Source organism: Eurosta solidaginis, chromosome 3 (genome assembly GCF_040869045.1).
Source record: "Eurosta solidaginis isolate ZX-2024a chromosome 3, ASM4086904v1, whole genome shotgun sequence".
Taxonomy (NCBI): domain Eukaryota; kingdom Metazoa; phylum Arthropoda; class Insecta; order Diptera; family Tephritidae; genus Eurosta; species Eurosta solidaginis.
Window position 1 is genome coordinate 225,218,497 of NC_090321.1, and position 27,915 is coordinate 225,246,411.

The following is a 27,915-nucleotide window of genomic DNA, read 5'->3' on the forward strand; positions in this document are numbered from 1 at the left end:
ATAGTCTCCATACTACTTAGCTATTTGTATGAAGATGACAATGACATTGGCATTGGCGAAGAGACATTGGAAGTACGATGATACGATATTCCATGCGCTGGTATGCTATTTTACGTCATCATAATGTTGGAGTGGTTTAATGTTATGACTGCGCGTATTATCAATTCAGTTGAATGGAAGCTTTTGATGGAACTTGGTCTACTTTCACATGCAAGAAGTAGAAATTGTGGCAGAAAAGTTGTAGTGCTTCGCTGCAAAATCATTTAAGTGAAAAAATTTATCTAAGTTGAAAGTGCTAAAAAATATTTAAAAAGTGCAGTAAAAACTAAAAGGGATCAAGAACAAGAAAATTATAACTGAAAAATAAATAAAATTTCAGTTGCTGATTTGTGCTGCATTAATTAGAAATTTTGCTCATAATGGATTATCATTTAATGTTGGTAGGTTTAAAAAGATTTTTTTAATAACTAAACGCAGTTTAGATTATTTGATTTTTCATAAATATTTATGTATGAAACAATTTGTATTTCGATATATAGAAGTACAAATTTTCAGTTGTTCATTTGTTGATGAATTGCAATTTTCCTTCAATATGCTCTGGAGTGTTCTTTGCTGAAAATGGCTTAGTTTTGCTGCTTGTTAATTTTTCACACACAACCACAAAATAAGTCTTCATTTTTTTTCAATTTGCTACCATTCCATGCGAATAACTTGCATTTCTTCATTCAAGTTCGTTGCTTAAGTCTTTCGTTCTAAGTCACATTCCAAATAAAAAGCCTGTTTGATATAGAAATTATCTATAAATAAAAGTATGTGTGTAATTGTGTGTAGAAATATAACTACTGTTAAAGTGATTCTTGCGCATTTTTTTCTTGAATTTTGCAGCATAACAACAACATAAAATATGATGGGAAAACAGACCTGAAATTCGCGCTTACAAAGTTTTTTTTTCTTCAATATAAAAAATACCAATGACTACATTCGTTTATTTACTTCTTTTACTTTAGCGGTTACTTTATTTTATTTTTAAAATAATAATCTGCTTGCACGCTCCTCGCTATCCACGCCATCTCGAAACCTCAATGGCATCATGTAGAGCAGTACGCTTGAATAATTTACTCGGTGTATATCTCATTTGTAATGCAAACAGTAGAATAACAGCGTCAACTTTCCCGTTGCTTAAAAAGTACGTATTTAGAACAATTTACATACATTTCCGTTGCTATTGCTTCGTTCATCTCATCCGCATTTCATTGTATTGGTGTGAATGCCATAAACGCGTTTATCACATACACTTAACTTTGAAAATACAAATAATAATACAAATATTCAAATGAGTCTGCATTATAACTGTCATTTAGTTAAACAGAGATACAAGCGGGTCATTCCAGTGTAGATGGCGTCAGAAGTAAAAAATTTTAAAGTGCGTCAATTGTGTTTTGATATCTTAAAGCAATAGTTTAACAAGTAAGAAATTCTAAATTCGCGTGAAACCGAACATTATATACCCAACTAGTGCGGTCTCCAACACCGACCTTAAGGGCATTAGAGTCCAACATGATACAATCGGACATCGTGCGGAGGTGTAGAGCCTCTCTGGCTTCTATAAGTCATCTCAATATCTCCCTTTCTTGGTCCCTGGGTACAGCGGCATTGAAGGGAACGAACTCGCGGATGAGATGGCTAGGAAAGGTTCCGACTTAGACATAAGTGAGGTGGACAGCTCCGTCCGACCGCCGCTGAGTTATCTCCTAGCGAGAATCGACGAATATGAGAACAGGGCAACGGACTTGCTATGGACCAATAGGGTTGACTGCGAAGTCTCAAGGTCCTTATGAACATGCTTGGATAGGAAAGGTACCAGCTTCCTTCTCAAACTGAACAAATCTGCGGTGAGGGTACTTATGGGTGTCATCACAGGTCATTGTGCTATCGCACCAATGTTCCGACGGCAGCGAATACCAACAAGCTCCCTCTGCAGAAGCTGTCAGGATGAGGAGGGAGAGGAGTCGATCTACCACTTTCTCTGCCGATGTCCGGCGCTTCAAAGAAGAAGGCTCATATTTCTGGGCTCACGCTTCTTCGGCAGCCTGGCAGAGGTTGGGAAGGTGGCCGTCTCGCTTCTTCTTGGGTTCATCAGTGAAAGCAAGTGGGTCGTTGAGGACCAATAGGAGTTAATGGGGCTAAACGAATTTGCCGCCACACTGTACTTGCTGAGGACACTCACAATGGACAAAAATGTCTCCGAGTGAAGGTGTGGGTAACACCCACGCACGCCCTCTTAACCTAACCTAACCTACCCAGCTGTGCACTCGAAGCGCTGTTGTTATTTGCTTTGTTAAATATATGGTTCTATTCTTAACTCATTTTCGTTCAAAAGAAGCAAGAGGGATACATAGGCTACCACTAATAAACTTGATCGGTTAAAAATGCAGTTTTCCTTTAGATATGGGGATTTCCCTACAAAAATTGTTTATTTTAAAATATAGATATAACAGTACAATAAACAAAAACAAATGTACTAGATAGGGTTATTGCCCGTTAATGGGGTTTTTTTACCTATCTACGCAATAACCAAAAACCACTCACTAAAAAAGGGCGGGTCACACCCATTTTAAAAATGTGTTTAAGTTTTTTCTTCTTAGCTCAGCCATACCACTACTGAGGTAGAATATCAGTCAAATGTAGTGTAGATTAGACCTTTAGGAAAAGTGGGCGTGATCTTTAACCGAATTTAACAATCTTCACTCAGTCTATATAATTGGTCAATGTTGGTGTCTCTGCCAAATTTTAATGTAATATTTTTAAAGGCTTTTGATTTACGGCTTGTTAAACTTCCAAATTTTCTTCTTCTAAATGTGGGTTTTGCCACGCCCATATTCCAAAATATTTTGGAATTTATGATTTGCGTCATAAAACCAATCCACCTACCAAATTTCATTAGCTTAGCGGTATTCGTTTTTGAATCATCTATTTTTACCATTTTTCTAAATTTTCGATTTCGAAAAAGGGGGCGCGGTTATCGTCCGATTTCGTTCATTTTCAACACTAATATATTCTGGGCCCAGTTAAATCTGTATGCCGAATTTGGTGATGATATCTCACTATTTGCTCAAGTTATGGTGTTAACGTACGAACAATGGGACGGACGAACATGGCTCAATAAAATTTTTATACTCAGTTGAGCAGAGCTCACAGAGTATATTAACTTTGATTGGATAACGGTTGATTGTACAGGTATAAAGGAATCGAGATAGATATAGACTTCCATTTATCACAATCATCAGTATCGAACAAAATGTTGATTGAGCCATGTCCGTCCGTCAGTCCGTCTGTCCGTTAACACGATTACTTGAGTAAATTTTGAGGTATCTTAATGAAATTTGGCATGTAGATTCCTGGGCACTCATCTCAGATCGCTATTTAAAATGAACGATATCGGGCTATAACCACGCCCACTCTTTCGATATCGAAAATTTCGAAAAACAGAAAAAATGCGATAATGCATTGCCAAAGACAGACAAGGCGATTAAAATTGGTAGGTGTGTTGACCTTATGACGCAGAATAGAAAATTGGTAAAATTTTGGACAATGGGCGTGGCACCGCCCACTTTTAAAAGAAGGTAATTTAAAAGTTTTGCAAGCTGTAATTTGGCAGTCGTTGAAGATATCATGATGAAATTTGGCAGGAACGTTACCCCTATTAATATATGTATGCTTAATAAAAATTAGCAAAATCGGAGAACAACCACGCCCACTTTAAAAAAAAATTTTTTTTAAGTCAAATTTTAACAAAAAATTCAATATCTTTACAGTATATAAGTAAATTATGTCAACATTCGACTCCAGTAATGATAATGTGCAATAAAATACAAAAATAAAAGAAAATTTCAAAATGGGCGTTGCTCCACCCTTTTTCATTTAATTTGTCTAGGATACTTTTAATGCCATAAGTCGAACAAAAATTTACCAATCCTTGTGAAATTTGGTAGGGGCTTAGATTCTAGGGCGATAACTGTTTTCTGTGAAAAAGGGCGAAATCGGTTGAAGCCACGCCCAGTTTTTTTACACAGTCGTCCGTCTGTCCTTCCGCTCGGCCGTTAATAGGATAACTTGAACAAAAAATCGATATATCTTTACTAAACTCAGTTCTCGTACTTACCTGAACTCACTTTGTATTAGTGTAAAAAATGGAAGAAATCCGACTATGACCACTTTTGCGATATCGAAAGTTACGAAAAATTAAAAAAATGCCATAATTCTATACCAAATACGAAAAAAGGAATGAAACATGGTAATTGGATTGGTTTATTGACGCGAAATATAGCTTTAGAAAAAAACTTTGCAAAATGGGTGTGACACATACCATATTAAGTTGAAGAAAATGAAAAAGTTCTGCAGGGCGAAATCAAAAGCCCTTGGAATCTTGGCAGGAATACTGTTCGTGGTATTACATATGTAAATAAATTAGCGGTACCCGACAGATGATGTTCTGGGTCACCCTGGTCCATATTTTGGTCAATATCTCTAAAACGCCTTCACATATACAACTACCACTACTCCCCTTTAAAATACTCATTAACACCTTTCGTTTGATACCCATATCGTACAAACAAAAAAAATTGCGTACACCTATAGAACTAAGGCCCACGCCCTTTTAAAATACTCATTATCACCTTTCATTTGATCCCATATCGTACCACCAAATTCTAGAGTCACCCCTTGTCCACCTTTATGTCGATATCTCGAAAAGGCGCCCACCTATAGAACTAAGGCCCAAGCCCTTTTAAAATAATCATCAACACCTTTCATTTGATAGCCATATCGTACAAACAAATTCTAAGTTCCACCTTTATGGCGATATCCCTAAATGGCGTCCACCCATAGATCTATGGCCTACTCCCTCTTAAAATACTCTTTGATACCTTCCATTTGATACACATGTCATACAAACACATTCCAGGGTTACCCAAGGTTCATTTTCCTACATGGTGATTTTCCCTTATTTTGTCTCCATAACTCTCAGCTGAGTATGTAATGTTCGGTTACACCCGAACTTAGCCTTCCTTACTTGTTTTTCGATACTGATGATTTTGATATATGGAAGTGCATATCTATCTCGATTCCTTTATACCTGTACAACCAACCGTTATTTAATTAAAGTTGTAATACCCTGTGTACAAGTACAGCTGGTTATAAAAATATGTACATAATTATTTTCGTGTTTGTGTTCATGATATGCCTATTCGATGTTGTTGTTGTGTTTACAGCGCTTCACTTCCTTCAATAAGTGGGACCACTCACAAATTGAAAACATGGTTGGTGTTATGTAGGGACACATCGCATGCAGACATAGACAAATAAGCCCTTAATCTGGTACAGTATCCAGAACTAAGTTGGCCAGAGTGACTTGATTCTCACTTGGTTGCTTTCTTCTCCTGCAAGGTTTGCATAATATATATTGATAAGAGGTTCCCAAGCGCGACCCGGGAGATATTGTGTGTATTAGACTTAGCGCCTCCTTATGTTTAACCGTACAAAAAAGCTGTGTGGGTAGGTGCCCGATCACCATATTGTAAACGACGATGTTTTCTTATCCTTCTTGGAGGCGGAACTAGACCAAACACTTCTTTGCTAAAATGTCCAGGTTTGTAGAAATGTAGCAAAAGCTGTCTGTCAGCATTTCATAATACTCTTTTATAATGAGCTCTTTTGCCTCGCTATGTAGATGTTGTACAGGGGCCGTAATAAAACATTCCGTGGCTGTTCTGAGTGCAGTATTTCCTAAAATATCCTAAACGGTTTCTAACCCTTGCTGTGCCAGCTACTGTAGGCCCAAACACTTCGAAGGGTCAATATTGTTTTTGTTTTAACTATAAAGATATTCCCGAAAGTTGGGAATGGGGGTGTTATCGGTGTTGGTTGACCTTTTCCGAATCCATATCCAATACGTCCGATTTGATATTACCACGTTGAACGTTCTATGTAATTTCAAACAGGATACGCCTCGAGTAGGTGAGGTTGACAATTGGGCTGTAGATGTTGTGTAGTTGTAAAGTAATGCTCTTTACTCCCCAGGCTGGAGCGTTTATTTCATGTTTATATACCTACGTAATATAATTTAAAAAACGTTGTCAGAGGGTTTCTAACCGCATTCCACTTAGAGCCAGACAATTGCATAGCAGATGCTGTCCATCTATATACTCCTAAATTTATCTGCTGCTGCGTATAATTCTCTGCTACCTTCTTCTTCTTTGATTGTCTTGTCTAGCACGTGGAAACTGCAGACTACAGAACAGTATCCCCGTTCATAAATTGAGCTCGCGCAACGCTTCAGTGAGGGCAAAGGTATGTATATCTGCCGAATCATTTTCTGTAAGGATGTTAGCGGTCGTACGCTTCCTGGGCAGCTCCTCTACTCTACCTTTACAGACACTCGAGTGTTGGGTCAGCTCTTAAAATAATCTGTGTTATTAATTGAAGTCTGTACTTTGCATTGCCGTTGCGAAAACCAATAGGGACAATTTTGAGTTCCTACTGCAATTGATCAGAAGTAGGTAGACCCTTTTAATAAAGCTTGAATTAGAGCTTAGACTTTCTGGACGATCAATATGTAAATGTGTCCATAGTATTACCAGAATTCGTTTAATGAATGAGCGGAAAACTCCAATCATGTGCCAGGATTTTTTGTTAAAAAACAACTCCGACCCTTTGGCTAATAGTAGAAGTTTTCTAGGATCTACCATAATTGCTGTCTCCATATCTGGCACCTTTGCCGTCTTTCCTTTCATCCTATTCCCTTTCCTATCCTTTCCTTTACTTTCTATTCCTTTTCTTTGCTTTCCCCATCAGTTTTAAATTTAATCGAGTCAAAATGTTACATCCATCACATTGGAATGGCCCTTTCCAAATATGTAAAAATAAAATTTATTTAAATACGTACACTTTGTATGTTGCATGGTATGCGCGACACCTTCATTTCATTCTTGATCATTGCTGCATAAAAAGTCGGTCACGGTTTTAGTTGCTTTCTTTCCACTTCTCTTTTATAAAAAAAATTAATTTTTAGTATTTTCCTTTTGTTGCCTTAATCCTCAGTGGCTAGAATTATTTGGTTATGAAATATTGAAGATTTTATGAATTGTTTGGGAAGTGGAAAGATGTGTTTGTGAGTTAAAATGTCCCCCAATGAATTTTTCTTTAGACCTTACTTACTTACTTACTTAATTGCGCTTAACCGTCTAAACGGTTATGGCCGTCCAACATGGCGCGCCAGTCGCTCCTTCGCTCCGCCAACCGGCGCCAATTGATCACACTAAGGGAGCTTAAATCGTTTTCCACCTGGTCCTTCCAACGGAGTGGGAGCCGCCCTCTACCTCTGCTCCCATAGGCGGGTTCCGATAGAAACACTTTCTTGGCCGGAGCATCATCACTCATTCGCATAACATGGCCTAGCCAGCGCAGCCGCTGCGTTTTAATTCGCTGGACTATGTTGATGTCTGCGTATAGCTCGTAGAGCTCATCATTAAATCTTCTTCGGTACTCCCCATCGCCAACGCGTAGAGGTCCATAAATCTTTCGAAGAACTTTTCTCTCGAACACTCCCAAAGCCGCTTCATCTGCTGTTGTCATGGTCCATGCTTCTGCCCCATATAGCAGGACGGGTACGATAAGTGACTTGTAGAGTATGATTTTCGTTCGCCGAGAGAGGACTTTACTTTTCAATTGCCTACCTAGTCCAAAGTAGCATTTATTGGCAAGATTGATTCTTCGCTGGATTTCAGTGCTGATGTTGTTGTTAGTGTTGATGCTGGTTCCCAAATAAACGAAGTCTTTTACTATTTCGAAATTATGGCTGCCAACAGTAGCGTGGTTGCCAAGGCGCATATGCGCTGACTCTTTGCTCGATGACAGCAGGTACTTCGTTTTGTCCTCATTCACCATCAAACCCACCTTTACTGCTTCTTTTTCCAGTTTGGAGTAAGCAGAACTAACAGCGCGGGTGTTTAGGCCGATGATATCAATGTCATCAGCATATGCCAGTAATTGCACGCTTTTATAGTATATTGTTCCAGTGCGGTTATGTTCTGCAGCTAGTATAATTTTCTCCAGCATCAAATTAAAGAAATCGCACGATAGGGGGTCACTCTGTCTGAAACCTCGCTTAGTTTCGAACTGCTCGGAGAGGTCCTTCCCAATTCTGACTGAGCTGATGGTGTTGCTCAACGTCATTTTGCACAGCCTATAAGTTTTGCGGGGAAACCAAATTCAGACATAGCGGCATATAGGCAGCTCCTTTTCGTCCTGTCGAAGGCGGCTTTAAAGTCGACCAAGAGGTGATGTGTGTCGATTCTCTTTTCACGGGTTTTTTCCAAGATTTGGCGCATTGTGAAAATCTGGTCGGTGGATAAGGTCCAATCAGCCGGTTCACGGTGGGCTTCAATCTTTCGCACAATACACTTGAAAGGACCTTATATGCGATATTAAGAAGGCTGATTCCACGAGAGTTGGTGCATTTTTCAGTATCCCCCTTCTTGTGGACTGGGCAAAGAACACTTAGATTCCAACCGTCGGGCATGCACTCGTCCGCCCATATTTTGCTAAGAAGTTGCTGCATGCGCCTTACCAACTGCTCGCCGCCGTACTTGAATAGCTCCCACGGCCTTGCTGTTTTTCAATCTGGTTATTGCTATTCTAACTTCGTCATAATCGGGTGGGGGGACATATATTCCATCATCATCGATTGCGGGATCGGGTTCTTCATCTCTGCGCGGTGAATTGCTGCCTGCATTTAGGGGAGCAGAGAAGTACTCCCTCCATAATCTAACCACTCTCTGGACATCAGTTACAAGGTCGCCGTTTTTGTTCCTACAGGAGTTTGCCCCGGTCTTAAAACCTTCCGCCTGTTGCCGTATTTTTTGGTAAAATTTTCGGGCGTTATTCCTGGTGGCTAGCAGCTCAAGCTCCTCGCATCACGCCTTTCTGCTTCTGCTTTTTTCTTCTTTTTTCTTTAGACCATACCTTTTTTTTCTAAGTTGCTAATTCATTTCACTGATTTCGATCTCAAATCAGGTGGCATCCCCCAACAAATATCCCACCAAGAAAGGATTTACATACACTTCGCCGTTTGACACCATAATTACCATATTTTAATTTTTTGATGACATAGGGTTACCATCAACATGTGAAAGAAATACAAGCTTTTTTACTGACATATTTTAATAAACCAAATTTTCAATTTTGTGGAAATTTTACCCAATACAGTTATGTCCAACACTGGTTCCTAACATTCTTGCAAGCAGGGTTGCCTCAGAGCAATTGCAAGTTATCCTGACGTCCGTCTACCAAATTCAGGCATCATCTTCTAACCGAAAGCCGTTGGTATCGAGAACTCTGATATATCCTGTCGGAAAACTTAATAAGAGGGCAAGGGCCAAGCAGTCCTTTTGGCCTACAGGCAATATTGAATTCACCCTGCAAACCAAGAGTGGATAAAAACTTGGGTTATCATGTTATCGCGCTACTAAACAAGTAAGATATAAAGTTGGATATTTTTGTTCAGCGAGGCGCCAATTCTACCCATGTTTATCTTCCATCCCTGTCGCACTCAGTCAGAAACGCTATTTCGAAAATGCATAGCTCAACTCCTCTTACGAAATATATTTCCTCTCAAAATGTTGGCCTATAAAGAGTGCATACTTTTAAGCACTCCAGAGTTGCCATGCCGATGAGTAATTAGTTTATATCAGTGGTCGGCAAAAATTAAAATATATGTAAGTTAGACTGGGTCGATTTATTAACCGATATCGCGCCATCGATTTTTCGATATGATTTGGGCTCAGACAAAAAAAGTTCCACTACGCATACCCAAAAAAATAATTTTCGAGCCTGCGAAAAAAAAATGGCGAAAAATTTAATTTTTCGACCAAAGCACTCCTCAAAACACAAAAAATATTTTTTTTTTTTTTTTTTCAAAAAACTGTTGTAAAAACATTGGCGATAACAGTTTCATATTACCGAAACTCATACATTTGCCGCAACCGGAGAAATACAAAATATTTAAGATATATGTAGCTGACTTAAAAAATGCAAACATAAAGATACATTCCTGTCAATTTTTTGCTATTTCGCTAAGTTCTTTAAATATACTATATAGTTTTTTCAAGTGCTGAATTTAAAGTATTTTTGTCTCAGAAAAACAAAGGAGTCCAGAATGAAATTGTTACAACTTTTATTAAAATAATTTAAAAAACTCATATTGTATTTAAAAATTATTTAATGTAACATCCCAAAAAAGGTAAAAACTCAAACCTAAACATGTTTGGAAGATGAGCTACATATGGAAAGGCCGTCATGTCAGTAGCGTTTCCCCATCGTAATATTTCTCACAGGGAACCTTAACATTTTTGCGACAGCCGTTCGCAGTGTTTATTCGTGGTTGTCTCGCTAACGACTGTTGATGGAGCGTAAGAATGTGTGTGAAGCAAGTCTGGCTCTATTGAGATATGGGGCGCCGACCACTGGTCTATATACAGCCGTTGTGTTGTTGTGGTAACGTGCTGCGGCTGTCACACCCGAAGGTCCTGGGTTCAAGTTCCGGTCAGAGCAACATCAAACATTTACAAACATGTTCTTTCCATTAGAAAACAGTTTTTCTAAGCGGGTCGCCCCTCGGTAGTGGTTTGGCAAACATTCCGAGTGTATTTCTGCCATGAAAAGCTTCTCAGTGAAAACTCATCTACTTTGCAATGTCATTCGGAGTCGGCGTAAAACATGTAGATCCTGTTGTTGTCGTTGTTGAATGGTAAAGACATTCCCCGAAGATTTTGGAAAGTATTATCGGTATTATTGGTTCTTTGGAGGATATAGATCCGATACGTTCCGGTAACGTACACTATTAATGTACTAGCCCGATCATCTCGGGAACAATTAAATATGACCACAAATGAACCTTCTAGACCATAAGCAACTTGGGGTTGCCCGAGCCTCGCCTGCTTAACATGTGTATGATACATCCAAATTTGTAACAGGATTCGCCGCACGTACGTAGGTGAAGTTCATAATTGCGGAAGGAAAAATTAGAAGGAGCACGACGCGAATTGGAACAGAAGGCCGGCCCAATCTCTTCAGAAGTATTGAACATTGTTTTTGTGATATATTTTGAGTTCTCAGCAAACATTTCTTTCAATAAATTATTGTCGGTTATTGTCAAGCAGAGTGCTTTACCGACATTCAACGGTTTAGAGTCTTTGACTGTAAACTCAGAAAAGCACACACTAAGGAAATTATAGGTAACTGGGAAACAAAGTAGGGCTCGTATTATGTGCTACGATCCGTGATCGAAACTAATTTTTTAAATCAAATAGCCCTGAAATGGTAGATCGGATTAATGGCATATACGAACTAGCGACAAATAGTATTTGTTTGATCTATAACTAACTGTAATTTTTAGAAATAGTTTGACAGTTGCACAGTTATCGCTTGAGTGAATATGGTTTTCAGACACTGATCGTAACACGTAATGGGCCCCGTTCCGACAACACTCCCTGCAAAAACGCTCCACGTCATCTGACTTGTAATTTACGGTCACTGTAGTAGTCATATTCATAGTCACATTTGCATGGGCGAGAGTAGATTTTTGACGAAATTTTCTGTTTCGTTCCTATTAATGTGATCGTGCCGTGTGGCTGTTTGCGTTTTTGGTTACACGATTTTTGCAGGGCTGGGTCGAGTGAACATGGCAGAGGCAAGCCAAATTGTTTATACTCCCAGCAACGAGCGTATCAGCCAAGCTCATTTATCTTAGCGAAAAGGATCTAGCATTCAATATCACCTAAGTAAGTTAAATCCATCCAATACACAAAACTTTCGCAAACTTTTCGCAAGGCAGAGACTATTCCATGTAGGTGGCGTGACTCTAAACTCATTTTTGAAATGGAGTAAAAATCCTGAAGAGGCACTTTGAAACAGTAATAGGCTAAAAGGTTAAGCACAATTGATCTAAATAAAGGTCGCAGGCCCAAACATAAAAATAGTAATAATAAACTACCTGGCCGCCGCCTTTTACCCATTACTGTTTTAACAGCTCATAATCTAGTTTGCAGGAAATCTCTTTCTACACGCAAACAGTTCGCCACTCAAAGATAATAACCAAAATTTTAGAATACCTTTGACTTATCAAAGCTACCTCGTAATTAATTTTAACCCAATTATATTAAGGTACGGTATAGCCAGCAAATAATTCCACATTCCATGCATTCGATACAGAGTCTGTGTGTCTGACCCAATTTTACTGTATTGGTATGCAAACTGAGAACGCCATAAATCGCTGTGGGTCGCCTGATCTTTAGTATTGGAGAGTTGACAAAAATATATCATCCATCATCATTGTAGCAACAACAATTTCAGTCTTGCTTGAAAAAATAATGCAAAGAAAGATTTAAACAAAAATGAGAAAAAGTGTTAAGAAAGTAACAACTTACAAACTGCTATACGTTCAAATATGTACATATGTATGTATGTGGATATGTGGGCATCCACTCAAAAGGTCAAAGAAATTGTGGCATTATTTCTTTTTTTTTTTAGTTTTTATGTGAACAGCTGCTCGCTGTTGATAGCCAAGAGCCAAGTGTCAAAGTGCGCGTTGCAGAGTTCAAGTCATCAAGTGGTTGCAATTCACTTTTCATTTCACTCAGCCATTCAATGTTAGTAAATATTTTATGAATGCAAATCAATAAAAAATAGTGAAATTTGAGTTGTTTATATTTATTGCAAACAACATTACTCATTCAATAAAACATGCATAGCATCGATTATATAATCTAGTGCAGCATATATATTTTTTACGCTGTCCCTATTCATTCGGACCTTTTTATACCCGCTGTACTTGTACAGAGGGTATTATAACTTTGACTGGATAACGGTTGGTTTTACAGGTATAAATGAATCGGAATAGATATAAACTTCCATATATCAAAATCATCAGTATCGAAAAAAAATTGATTGAGCCATGTCCGTCCGTCTGTCCGTCTGTCCGCTAATACGATAACTTGAGTAAATATTGAGATATCTTCACCAAATTTGGCACGCTAGCTTATCTGGACCCAGAATAGATTGGTATTGAAAAGCGAAATCGGATGATAATCACGCCCACTTTTCATATATATAAAATTTTGGAAAACACAAAAAACCTGATTATTTAGTAAATAATACACCTAGAATGTTGAAATTTGACACGCGGACTGATATTGAGACTCTTGATAAAAATTTGGAAACATTTTTTAAAATGGGCGTGGCACCGCCCACTTGTGATAAAATCAATTTTACAAATATTAATCATAAATCAAAAATCGTTAAACCTATCGTAACAAAATTCGGCATAGGGATTGCCTTTACTATATGGAATGCTTTGAAGGAAAATTAATGAAATCAGTTAAGGACCACGCCCACTTTTATATAAAAGATTTTTAAAAGGGTCGTGGACGAATTAAAAAAGCCATATCTTAGCGAAAAAGAGCTTTGTATCAATAGAGTTTTTCGTTCTAAATTGAATTAAAACATTAAATTGGAAAAATTAACGGATCGTAATGAAATTGTGTACACATATTTTCCCTATAGCAGGAAATATTTCTAGAAAAAATGGATAAGATTGGTTAAGGACCACGCCCACTTTTATATAAATGACTTTAAAAAATTATAAGTTAAATCTTAGCGAAGAATAGTTTTGTACCTATCGTATTTTTATTATTCTGTTATGTCTTTAATTTAAAATAAACAGTAGGAAAATCCCCATATCTGAAGGGAAACCATATTATTACCCGCTCAAGAACCAAGCTGCAAAATCCGCTTTTAAAGACTGTCTTCGTTTCCACACGCCATTTAGTGTAAAACTAATAAAAAAAAACTAGTTTTTAACGCTCTACATAAAATCTTAAAGAGGAATGGTCAACCTACAGACACCCATACAAAGATATAAACCCCCTCGGTGTTCCGATCAAACTGCCAACTAACACATCTACTTGGGCCAACAAATGTTTTGTACGCCTTAGACTAGGCCATACACTTATAACTCATGAACACCTTCTTCAATCAACATCTCAGCCCATATGCCATTATTGTAACAACTACAACCTAACTATTCAACATATTCTAGTAAATTGCCCAGCTCTGCACGCTCATCGCATTCAATCGTTTCAAGGGCAAAATCCACTCCAAGTTATCCTCCTGAATACTTCAGAAACAAATGTAAATCTAATTGAAAAATTCTTAAAAGGCGTTAACATATTTCACTTAATTTAAATATTTGCACATATATACGTACACATAAACATAAGTATTCTAGATTATGACTAAGCCGATAGCTTTGGTAGCTTGTGCTTATGAGTTATTTTATAATTTTAATTATGGATAAGCAATAAATAATAATAATAATAATACCCGCTCAAGGTCACTGGTGTTAGCCTCTGTATCCTTTTTGCTTCTTTTAAATGAAAATTAGTTCAAAATAGAACTATAAAAAAAATAGAACCATATGTATATGTATTATTGCGCAGACTTGTAACACTATTAAGCACACAAAACAAATAACAACAGCACTTAAAGTGTACAGCTGAGTATGTAATGTTCGGTTTCACTGGAACTTAGACTTCCTTACTTGTTTCAATAAAACTTCAGAATTTTTTTTTTGCTATTTTCCTGATATTCTCTATTATCAAAATAAATTCCCGGGGCTGATAAAAAGGACGGCCGAGAATGGCCACACAGTAATGAAGAGTACCTTGCGGTGCTGCCCAGCACACACTTTCCATCAGAAGATGATGATGAAGACTTGTGCAACAACGTACACTACACCCCAAATACGAAACGAACTGTACCAGGATTGGTGACAAATACCATAATTAAATGGTCGATAAAAACGTTTTCCAAGCTCAAATCAGATTGGATATTCCCTGCTATGTTGCAGATGATAAGTGGAACTGTTGGAGAATTGGTTAGAACAAACTTGGAGGGTTGCATAAAACTGAACCACGTCCCGCAATCTTCGAGAACATTGACAGTCTTAACTCGATTGAAGTATATTCCGCCTTAACAAATTGGATCGGCTCCATGCTAAGCTGCAGAATGATATGCGGGCTACAGAATCTGTAAACAGAATGCCGCAGGGCGAGGTATTATCACCAATACTGTGGACGCTGGTCCACATCAACCAATTGCTCAGGCGGCTCGATAGAGTACCACTCAAACTCACGGCGTATGCAGATGACAAAAAGACAGCCCAAAATTACTAGATAGTATACTAGATAGTAAGTTGTCGTGGAAAATCGAGGTGAAAGGGCGAAGATATCCTTCGTTGCTTTGAATGCATACAAGGAGATGCTAGGATGCACATTTGGCCTATCGCCCAACCTCTCAAATTGACTATTTACGGCAATTGTCATGTTCATACTTTGCCATGGGGTTCTAGTTTGGGGGACAGCTGCACAGAAAATACGATTACGAAAACACTTGAAGGAGTATGCAGATTATGATTGATTAGCATAACGGAAGCTCTGAAAACTACCCCGACATCATCATTGCATGCCATTGTGCACATCCCACCTGCAGACCTAATGGCAATAGCAACTGGAACAATGCTTAAGGCCTCGGGGCAGCTTGATTGCAGACTTCGAAAGAGATTTTGGAGCCAAAATGGAGCCTGATTGTTGGCGCAAGGATGCGCAAATGGCAGAACATACCACATGCGTGTATACAGATGGTACCAAACTTACTGCTGTTAACATGTCGATACAGAAATAAGTAGATTCTATATGCTGCAAGATCATTGCAGTGTCGTTCAATCGGAAATTGTAGCCGTGAAGAAAGCAACAGACATTCTGGAGGAAACGTGGTTAGTCTTCAGTCGCGTCAATATATATATTGATAGTCAGGCAGCAATCAAAGCACTTATATCAAACATTACTTCGTCAAGAAGTATACAGGAATGCACAGAAGCATCGGAGATACTTTGCTCAGGCCGGACCCCATATATCTTCACTGGGCCTGGGCGTGGGCCTACAAACCTTCTAAGATCATGTGCAGCTCCTACGATGTTAGACTCACAAAGTTGCTCATATCTCTAAAGAAGTAAAAATTAAAGCTCACCATTTGCATACGAAATGGACACTGCCTTCTAGCGTCCCATGCTTATAAGTTAGACCTAGTCAGTAACAACAGATGTAGGAAGCGCGAGTTGCAGGAAAAACCTTTGAGCACCTTCTGTGTTCATGTCCTGCGCTTGCGATGCCCATACTCCAGCTACTAGGGGTGGAAGAGTTTTCTAGTGAACGGAGTTATTCTAACTGGAAGTTTTCCGTTTGACGTCAACAAATTCTGGTAACAGTATGGACATATTCAGTCTATGTAAGGTCTTTATTAAGCGGCCACTTCAACCCTACCTAACCTACATAGGTCGTTCTGAAATAAAAAAAAAATTTTATGAACAATGAAGCTGTTGAATTTTTCAGGCAAGGGTTAAACCTTTCGAGCACAATCGCCTGGGTATTCGACGTCAATTTCTGTACAAATTTCCTAGCTTGTCTTGCACATATAGGTTTTCATGAGATAGTGATCTGACTCATCGTAATGCTCAAATCTATATGCTTGTCCATATAAGTATGTACATTAGACTGAGTCGATTTATTAACCGATATCGTGCCATCAATTTTTGATAGGATTTGGGCTCAGGAAAAAAAGTTCTACTACGTATACTAAAAAAAAAATTTTCGAGCCTGGGAAATTTTATTTTGTTTTATATTTTTTTGACTTGATTTTTAAGTTTTTTTTCTTGACCTACTAAAAAAATTTTCATTCGATTGGCAAATTTTCATGTATACCCTGTCCGACCCAAAAATGTCCGCTAAAAGCATTGTCGATAACAGTTTTTTGAAAAAACATTTTTAGCGGACATTTTTGGGTCGGAGAGGGTATACATGAAAATTTGCCAATCGAATGAAAATTTTTTTAGTAGGTCAAGAAAAAAACCTTGATAATCAAAGTCGAAAAAAAGTAAAAAAAAAATGAAATTTGACAGGCTCGAAAATTATTTTTTTGGGTATGCGTATTGGAACTTTATTTCCTGAGCCCAAATCCTATCGAAAAATAGATGGCGCGGTATCGGTTAACTTTCGTCCATACAAATCGACCCACCCTAATATACATGCATGTGTGACACACAATACATTTTCTTATTCTAAATATAAAACAAAATTAAAAAATTACTTTTTGGCGAAAGTTTGTATTTATTTATCAAGAAAAATAAAGCAAAGACAAGATCAGCCGCAGAGTGTGCTGCAGATGAATTCAGTTAGTGTTATGGTTATTTTACACTTGCATTGTTGTTTATTTAAAACCCAGTTTTGGTTTATTTATTCTTTAGAAATTTAAGCCTTCTGAGGTAAAAAAATAGCAAAAACTCCCAGAAATACATATTGACATATATGCTGGGCCGGATTTACTTTACAGCCAGCGCATCCGTGAGCCCAGGGTGTCAACATTTATGACGCAATGAAAAAGGGCAAGTTAGACTAAACCTCGTGAAGCATTTTGCTTTGTGCTCTTTCGCCACAATAAACTCATTAAATTCAAAAATTAAAATTAATATTTATTTTTTTGTTTTTCAGAAAATACTTTGCCTCTCGCTACTTGCCGCTGACACCTCAACGCAAACACAAAATGACTACGGGGACGAGCCGCCTGAGGGTTATTACGCTTTTGTGGAATCGCCAAACGCAGTACCGCCAAAGGTGCGACCACCACCCTATACGCATGTCAGTGTGGACTGCAAAAGTGTCGGTGGCAATAGGAAAGCCGCCGTGTCTGTGAACAATATTTGCGGTGATCTAAATAAAGGACAAATACCACAAAACCCTATGAGACAAAATGTGCTTGGCGAGCCATATCCATTGTAAATAATCATGATAATAGACGAGATATCTACCACAATTTACTAAATTTCTTTTCTCCTTACAGTGAGCTGATACGCAATCAAACACTAAAATTTCTATCAAAAACTCTGCCAGTACTAAAAGCTGATGACACACTACCTAAAGTGACACAAATTTTACGCGATGATCCCGTCGATCCGCTTGAAACTAATAATATCGATCGTCATTATACTACACGAGCCAAACGTGCTGCAGCCCCAAAGCCAGTTGTTGGCCAGCCACCAAATGAGGGACATGAATTTAGTTATTTCGATCCGGCTCTAGACGAGGAGGAACGTGCTAAGAATAGGGTAGTAGAGGAACGAAAACCTCGTAAATTCTGTGATGGTGGCGGAGTGTAAGTAATACTTTTGTTGTTGTTAAGCTTGTTTACCCAACTAAGCTAGCTTTCAGATACTCTTATAAAGGTATATCCGGCGAAGCACATGCGTACCAAGAAATATTTTACCAACTCATATTTTTTATTTGATGTTTCAAAACGATTTCTCGCCATTGCCATTTCCATTCGATTTTAGACAAAGCGGTTCCGGCATTGTGCCATCTTCAGGGTCATTTTGTTTTTGGTTTTTTTAATAAAATGTGGTACACAAGTTCAAGGAAGTTAAGATGCTTAGGAGAAGTAAGATGGAAGAAGAAAATGGAAAGCATTAGTTCAACAGAGAAAAAGAGAAAGCAACAACAAAGGAAGGAAAATAAAAGAAACCAAAAAGAAAAAATTTAAGAAGCAGTAATACAAAATATTCAAAAAGGAAGAAAGGCATAGCGCAGAAAAACTTATGAAGATGAAAAGAAAATAACACCGAGATATATATGTTGAAGAAAATGAAAACAGAAAATAGAAATAAGGGGAAACAAAAGAGGAGAAGGGGAAGAATCAGGGAATAAAGCAAGAAGAAGAAACAAGGAAAATAAAAAAAGAACAATCGAAAGAAAACAACAAACAGGCAAACAGGGAAACGAAAAAAAAAGAGAAGTTAAGAGAGAAGAAAGTACAAGGAAAAATAAATATTGCCGAAAGAAAAAGGAAGGAAAAGCCAAGTTAAAGCAAATTCTGAAAATTTGGGATGAGGGAAAAAGCATGCCACGAGATGCATGAATACAACATTAAAACGAAGAAAAAAGAGAGAAGAAGAAAAAAGGTAGGACAGAAATAGTAAACTAAAACAATAAAAATTAAGAAAAGTCAAGAGGGGAAAGGTAAAGAAAAGTCATAATTAAGCAAAATTTAAAAAGAATAAAAAGCAAACGAAAAAGAAACCTTAAAAAAAAGCGAAGGGTAAATTAAAAAATAAGTAAAACAAAAATGAAGAGCAAACATAAGAAATATAAATAAAATTTTAAAAAATATAAAACATAAGGAAATAGACTAGAAACATAAGAAAAACAAAGCGAAAAGGAAAAAAATAATGGAAAGGAAAATAAAAGAGAAAAAGAGAAAAAGAAAAAAGAAATTAAGAAGAAAAAGGAAACGAAAAAAGGAAAGAAAAACAAAACCAATCTTCTGAAAGATAAAAATAAAAAGAAAAGGAGAAAATAAAAGGAAAAATAAAAAGGGAAAAAAAGAAAGAGAAACATAAATAAAAAAAATAGAAAAGGGAAATAGAAAATAAAAAAATAAAGAGAAAAATTAAAACAAAAATTAACATTAAAAGAAAAAGAAAATAATAAAAAAAAGAAAGAGAAACATAAATAAAAAAAATAGAAAAGGGAAATAGAAAATAAAAAAATAAAGAGAAAAATTAAAACAAAAATTAACATTAAAAGAAAAAGAAAATAATAAAAAAACGCAAGTAAAACTAAAAACATAAACTAAAGTGAAAACAAACAGAATAATAAGGAATTTGTGTAAAACCATGACCTTCCCAATTAAGACTTCACAGATCACTTCTCCCCGGACTTGGTTATACTCGCCATGGACCGTACGCAACCTTGCTCCAGGTAATGACTTTACTCTCCTGGAGACCAAATCAGATCGAATCAAGGAATGAGATGCGCCCGTATCTACAGTCAGTACACGTTCTTTGCCATCCACATTCCCTCTGACGGTAAGACTGCTCGATTTTCTACCAATTTGGGACACAGTTATCACAGAGCATTCAATACCTGGATCTTGCTCTCGATCTCTACATCTTACTCGCTCTTGCTCATCCCCTCCAGCTTTGTTATTAAGACCACTCATGCTGTTGCAACCACTAGGATCAATATCGCAATGACGTGCAATGTGACCGGGCTTCCCGCATTTGAAGCATTTGATAACTCTCTCACTCCGCTTTTGCGATCCTTTCAGCGCCTCCAATATTGCGTCTACCCACTCTGGCCTTTCTACTTGCACACGGCGTGCTTTTAAAACTGGCTTACACAGAAGCGACGCTGTTTCCTGAATCAGAGCTTGTGAAACCGTTTCTGCGAATGTTGGCTTTGGGTTTGCGTATGTATCTCACTTTGTTTCGACATCCCGTATGCCATTTATAAAGCTCTGAATCTTTACCCTTTCAGTGTATTCCACAGGTGCGTCCGCATTTTCAAGATGAGCTAATCTTTCAATGTCTGAAGCAAACTCCTGCAAAGTCTCGTTAGATTTTTGGTAGCGGTTTTGCAATTCTATTTGGTAGATTTCTTTCCTGTGTTCGCTTCCGTAACGTCGTTCTACAGCAGCCATCAATGCGTCATAACTGTTCCGTTCGTACTCTGGAATAGTCTGTAAAATTTCGGTCGCTGGTCCTTTCAATGCTACGAAGAGTGCAGCGACTTTATCTTCAGCATTCCAGTTGTTCACTGTTGCGGTCTTCTCAAATGCTTAAAGACCTGGAAAGGAACAGAACCGTCAAAAGATGGTGTTTTTACCTTTGGATTACTCGCTGAAACTGCTGGGCGATTTAGTTGCAACTCCTGTATACGATCTTTGAAAGCATCCATCTCGGCCTCCATTTTATCTTGTCGTTCACTAAAAGCCTCCAGCTGCGATGAAACTTTTGTTTCCTGTGCCTCCAGCTTCGTTGAGATACGCTCTTCGTGTGCTTCGAGTTGTAATGTTATGCGTGCCTCTTGTTCTTTTAATTGTTCTGCAATTTGTGACGCCATGTATGTTTTCTGTTCATCCAATTGTGCTTCAATCTTCAATGTGATGCGCGTCTCCTGCGATTCCAGTTGGGATGACATTTGTGACGACATTTCTGAAATGCGTGCCTCCTGTGCTTCCATCTTGGATGTTAACAGTGTCTCCTGCGATTCCAGCTGAGATGCCACTGTCGATGTTTGAGCAGTTAATGCAGCCAATATCATCTTCAAGTCTGCCCTCATAACTGTCTGCGCTGTTTCGTTTTTCTCTTCAATTTTTGTTGTTGTCTCGTCGACATCAAGATGAAAGACATACTCTTCCACGTTAATTCCTTCTGCTTCCTTTGCCTCTCATAGTCGTGCCTGAAGTTCGAGTTTAATGCCGGTTGTATTCAATCCACGGCTCTTAAACTCCTCCTTGAGTTGCTGGATCTTCAATTCACTGAACTTTGCCATGTCCTTGTTGTCCTCTGGAATTTATTCAGCAATTCCTCTTCTGACACCAACTGTAATGAATTTACTGCAAATCCTCTTATTTGCAACCTTCTGCTAAGTTCGAATCACTAAACTGTTGAATAAATAACTCCAATATTTAATAATGCAAAATGTTCTTTATTCAAGTACTTTACAATAAATAACTCTACTATTGCTCGACAGATAGCGTGCTTAGTCGAAACTGATTGTAGCGCCTCTACTATTGCTGCCTTCTATACTCTTTGATTTCCTCGTTGCATCTTCTAGGCGCTTCTGTTCTAGAATCTACTAGTTGGTTATCTGTTATAATTACAACTACAGGTGTACGTGTACAGCTCTCATATACGCGTGTGTTTGTGAGCGACATTTCCACAATTATAATTGCATATCTCAGATAAGATATCTGCATGTGTTTGTGCGTTGCTTCTCCGCTGCGTGTACGTACATATGTGTAACCCTAATGATTGATTTGTTTATGTAGATACATAATGATTTATTTATGGATGTGCATACAAATCACTATTAGCATCGGCTTAGAGATGACGGTACCCCTTACTTACTTACTTAATTGGCGCTTAACCGTCTAAACGGTTATGGCCGTCCTACAAGGCGCGCCAGTCGTTCCTTCGCTCCGCCAACCGGCGCCAATTGGTTACACCAATGGAGTTTAAATCGCTTTCCACCTGGTCCTTCCAACGGAGTGGGGGCCGCCCTCTACCTCTGCATCCATAGGTGGGTTCCGATAGAAATACTTTCTTGGCCGGAGCATCATCTTTCATTCGCATAACATGGCCTAGCCAGCGCAGCCGCTGCGTTTTAATTCGCTGGACTATGTTGATGTCTGCGTATAGCTCGTACAGCTCATCATTAAATGTTCTTCGGTACTCGCAATCGCCAACGCGTAGAGGTCCATAAATCTTTCGAAGAACTTTCCTCTCGAACACTCCTGTTGTCATGGTCCTTGCTTCTGCCCCATATAGCAGGACGGGTACGATAAGTGACTTGTAGAGTATGATTTTCGTTCGCCGAGAGAGGACTTTACTTTTCAATTGCCTTCCTAGTCCAAAGTAGCATTTATTGGCAAGATTGATTCTTCGCTGGATTTCAGTGCTGATATTGTTGCTAGTGTTGATGCTGGTTCCCAAATAAACGAAGTCTTTTACTATTTCGAAATTATGGCTGCCAACAGTAGCGTGGTTGCCAAGGCGCATATGCGCTGACTCTTTGCTCGATGACAGCAGGTACTTCGTTTTGTCCTCATTCACCATCAAACCCATCTTTACCGCTTCTTTTTCCAGTTTGGAGTAAGCAGAACTAACAGCGCGGATGTTTAGGCCGATGATATCAATGTTATCAGCATATGCCAGTAATTGCACGCTTTTGTAGTATATTGTTCCAGTGCGGTTAAGTTCTGCAGCTAGTATAATTTTCTCCATCATCAAATTAAAGACATCGCACGATAGGGGGTCACCCTGTCTGAAAACTCGTTTAGTTTCGAACGGCTCGGAGAGGTCCTTCCCAATTCTGACTGAGCTGATGGTGTTGCTCAACGTCATTTTGCACAGCCGTATAAGTTTTGCGGGGAAACCAAATTCAGACATAGCGGCATATAGGCAGCTCCTTTTCGTGCTGTCGTAAGCGGCTTTAAAGTCGGCGAAGAGGTGATGTGTGTCGATTCTCTTTTCACGGGTTTTTTCCAAGATTTGGCGCATTGTGAAAATCTGGTCGATGGTAGATTTACCAGGTCTGAAGCCCCACTGTTAAGGTCCAATCAGCCGGTTCACGGTGGGCTTCAATCTTTCGCACAATACACTTGAAAGGACCTTATATGCGATATTAAGAAGGCTGATTACACGATAGTTGGTGCATTTTGCAGTATCTCCCTTCTTGTGGACTGGACAAAGAACACTTAGATTCCAACCGTCGGGCATGCTTTCGTCCGCCCATATTTTGCTAAGAAGCTGTTGCATGCGCCTTACCAACTCCTCGCCGCCGAACTTGAATAGCTCCGCAGGCAATCCATCAGCGCCCACGGCCTTGTTGTTTTTCAATCTGGTTATTGCTATTCTAACTTCGTCATAATCGGGCGGGGGGACATATATTCCATCACCATCGATTGCGGGATCGGGTTCTTCATCTCTGCGCGGTGAATTGCTGCCTCCATTTAGGAGAGCAGAGAAGTATTCCCTCCATAATCTAAGAACTCTCTGGACATCAGTTACAAGGTCGCCGTTTTCATTCCTACAGGAGTTTGCCCCGGTCTTAAAACCTTCCGTCTGTTGCCGTATTTTTTGGTAGAATTTTCGGGCGTTATTCCTTATGGCTAGCAGCTCAATCTTCTCGCACTCACGCCTTTCTGCTTCTGCTTTTTTCTTCCTGAAAACCTGAAAAGGCGTCTCGTTTCCCTTTTCAACTCACGATAGCGTTCACACACTCCTCTTGTCGCGCTCGCTTTTAACGTAGCCCTGTAGGCAGCGTCTTTTCTTTCGGTTGCAACGCTGCATTCTTCATCGTACCAGTTGTTTTTTCGTGGCCGCCGGTAACCAATTTTTTCCTCGGCGGCAGTACGAAGTGCTTTGGAGATATGCTCCTACTGCTCCTGTATTCCTTCAGGATGAGTTGTGCTCTCAGAGAGCAGGTGTGAGAGTCGAGTTGCGAAATCATTGGCAGTCTGTCGTGATTGAAGCTTTTCGACCTCTAGCTTTCCTTGTGTTTTTTGTTCCTTGGTTTTAGCCGCGTTGAGGCGGGTGCGTATTTTGGCTGCAACGAGATAATGGTCCGAGTCGACGTTAGGTCCTCGGATCGTGCGCACATCTAAAACACTGGAGGCATGCCGTCCGTCTATCACAACGTGATCGATCTGATTGCGAGTATTTCGATCAGGAGACAGCCATGTAGCCTGAAGTATCTTTTTATGCATGAACCTCGTGCTGGATATGACCATGTTTCGAGCACCGGCAAAGTCAATCAGCCTCAGTCCGTTAGTAGAAGTTTCATTGTGTAGGCTGAACTTTCCGGCTGTAAGGACAAAAACACCTTCTTTGCCCACCCTGGCGTTAAAGTCGCCAAGCACGACTTTTATATCATGACGGGGGCAGCGCTCGTATGTGCGTTCTAATTGTTCATTAAAAGTGTCTTTCACCTCATCGTCTTTCTCCTCTGTCGGCGCATGGGCGCAGATGAATGATATATTAAAAAATTTTGCTTTTATTCGGATAGCGGCGAGACGCTCGTCCACAAGCGTGAACACCAGCACTTGGCGACAAAGTCTCTCTCCCACCACGAATCCGACGCCGAAACCGCGCTTATTCGTATGGCCGCTCCAATATATGTCACAAATTTCGGGAGAGGTGTCAGATGACGCATTTTAATTTCGGAAGCAATATCTAATCCGAAGGCGGCAAAGTAATACTTTTACTCTTTCAAGAGATTTTTGCAAAAAAAAAGTTAGGACTTCATTTTATATTACGAAACGAACGTTCGTCTCTCCTCAGACACTAATCGCTAGTGTATTTGCATTATGTTAAACGATAGCAAAATATCATTTGACACTTGCTTTCGCCTTCCTGTTTGACATTAACGGCCCGATTCTTAGCGTTACCGGTAAAATAGTACCCAGAACATTATGTAACCGAAAATCGTTACCAGTTGTTTTATTCGCGATTCTGGCCAAAGTGGTAACGCTGTCATCACCGAAAAACTCACCAATGTCTGTGGTGAAATTTAAAAGTTGGTTTTCTTCGCTTTACCCATGGCGGAACGATACAAGGTGGCAGCATGGGACAGCTGAATATAAACTTTTTTTTATTTAATTTGATACATCAACTTCCGGCGCAGTACGATTTTGACATTTGTCCATCGAATTTACAAAAACGAAGTACATGGAATTTTTATTTATGTTTGTAGGTATGTCACCATGCTGCCACCGTGTATGGTTCCGCCATAGCTTTACCGAAAATGTGTCACTCGTAGATACGATGTTGACGAATAAACGGGACGATGTGTATATACATATGTGCATAGATGCATACGTTTTTACATAGCTATATTGTAATACATACTGTGAAAGTACATGGAAACAAATATGCATAGCAAGAGGCAACACTTTTTTACTATTATGTTTACTTATTTGCGCTCACAATTCTTTATTTTTCAGTATTGCCTTTTTCTAAACAACAGCTTTTGTGTGGTTACATCGATGTTACCACCTATTTTAGTGGGTAAACAATTATCCGGCTACTTTCGTTGGCAGAATACCAAAAGGGTACAAAAGTTACGATATGAAGAAAGTTGCCGTGGTGAAGAAAGTTGTTACCACATTAGAATCAGGCTGTTAGTAAGAAACGTAAAGGCCGAACGAAAATGATGAGAATACCATTGCTAGAAGAAATCGTTTGGAAGCGAATCGTTCATCTAAGCTATCGTTTGCAATACAGAATGAAGCCCTAAATATTTGTAGCTCAAAAGGAAAAATTGTTTTCATACTGAATAAAAAGTGACAGATTTTTTATATAATTTTACGTTGCTGTTGCGTTGTATACTAGAACGTTGTAAAGAAAAGTTGTTTGCATTAAGGCAGCTGTGACGGCCAAAATGATGCAAACCTTAAATGTTAGTTGACACTAAGGGCTTCATTCTGTATTGCGAACGATAGCTTAGATGAACGATTCGCTTCCAAACGATTTCTTCTAGCAAATGGTATTCTCATCATTTTCGTTCGGCCTTTACGTTTCTTACTTAATGTCAAACAGGAAAGCGAAAGCAAGTGTCAAATGATATTTTGCTATCGTTTAACATAATGCAAATACACTAGCGATTCGTGTCTGAGGAGAGACGAACGTTCGTTTCGTAATATAAAATGAAGTCCTTAATTTTATATTTTTGTAATCGGTAACTGATTATTATGTTCACTGTAGCAACCAAACTTTCAACGTGCGTCATGTACAAGTACGTAAATTTTTAAACAGCGTACAAATTGAATTGAAAACGAGTTTTGTGCCTACATCCACATTTTGCGGATATCAGTTTTGTGACATGACGCATTAGGAAAAACTATTCAACATGAATAAGAGTGTATGAGTGAATCGTCATGCTTTAAGGAGCCCAAATCCGCTTTAACTACCTTTTCCTTTATGCTGCGATATTTAAATAATTTTTTAAGAAAGAAATTATGTAAATTTTCTTTAAATAAATATGTCCATGTTCAATTAATAGAGTGAGTTCTCAATTTTAAATAGACAGCTGATAGAACACAGCGAATTTTTACAAAACGTTTGCTAATAACTTTTAAATAGAATTGAATGATAATTATCCGCCACCGCATTATGATTTCAGGGATCAAAACGCGTCTTCAGGTACTCCTTTTACAATTTTTGTGGTATTTTAAGAGTTCTTGTCAAGTAAAAAATTACCATTTTTTATACGTGGAGTCAAGTAACCACGGTTGTAGGGAACAGGGTGAACTTTAAAAACTTCTAAGAAATGTTTTCATAGCGCCAATCAATGCCCTTTTTTAGCTAAAAACTGTGTTTAATATGACTATGACAGATCAAAATTTTAAATCTCATTTTTAATTTAGGCAAGATTTTAACTAAACAGCATTTTAGTCAGCGACTATGATTACGGGCCAATGTCTCTCATTTTGTCTCTCTTTTTTTTGCAGTTTCTGTACGTTATATCGCGCCATACAAGGCGATACCCCAACCACACCACAAGCAACCGCAGAACGACGCGAGGAAATCGGTCCGATACGCTATGAAGGCCCGCCCACACCGTGTCCCGCCAAAGTTGAGTATGCCACACCGGTATTTGCCAAAAACTATCAAGGTTTCTGGCGTTATGTGGTACAAATACCATACGAAGGATATTTCACACAGACCGTTGAAGTGACACGTTGCATACAAGCACGTTGTCATTATTTGGATGGCGGTTGTTTGTCATCACCACGTTGGGTTAGTTTGTTAGTTGCCGAGATTTTCTATCCAAATGCTGAAGATGCTATACCAACAACATCCACAACCACGCCAGCTCCATCCGTTCAAGATTTTCAAGCATATCAACAATATTTACAGAAGCGTGCAGGTGTGGCCACAGCCTCTGACGGCAGCACACATCACGCTGCTTCTCCAAATACACCCGCCGATTATAATCAACATTGCGATGGTCATGACGAGATTGGCTGCTTCCAAGTGCGTTTGTATTATGATTGGTTTTTGATTCCAGGTTCATGTAAGTGTTGGCGTCCAGACTATTTCGCCAAGTACGTGCGAAGAAAGTCTGTAGCTGAGCTGTAAATCTTGACTTATGAATGGTAAGAATCCATATTACGGAGATGCGTCTCAAGATAAATTTTATTTTAGAGTGTAACTCACAAACAAAGATTACATAAAATAAACTTATTTAT

General features: G+C 38.8%; 1 protein-coding gene across 1 annotated transcript; it reads left to right on the forward strand.

Moving 5' to 3' along the window:
* Window positions 1-183: 183 nt before the first annotated feature.
* spz6 (Spaetzle domain-containing protein 6) lies at window positions 184-27,915 on the forward strand. Its single transcript, XM_067778057.1, has 4 exons — window positions 184-440; window positions 17,658-17,941; window positions 18,007-18,318; window positions 27,175-27,915. Exons 1-4 carry the CDS (start codon window positions 420-422, stop codon window positions 27,803-27,805), a joined length of 1,248 nt encoding a protein of 415 aa, XP_067634158.1. The 5' UTR covers window positions 184-419; the 3' UTR covers window positions 27,806-27,915.

Bases quoted from the DNA above. Each gene is read 5' to 3' on its own strand.
- spz6 (XM_067778057.1), top strand. From the start codon at position 420: ATGGATTATCATTTAATGTTG. The intron at 441-17,657 runs GTAGGTTTAAAA...TTTGTTTTTCAG, and splicing joins TGGATTATCATTTAATGTTG to AAAATACTTTGCCTCTCGCT. The intron at 18,319-27,174 runs GTAAGTAATACT...TTTTTTTTGCAG, and splicing joins TTCTGTGATGGTGGCGGAGT to TTTCTGTACGTTATATCGCG.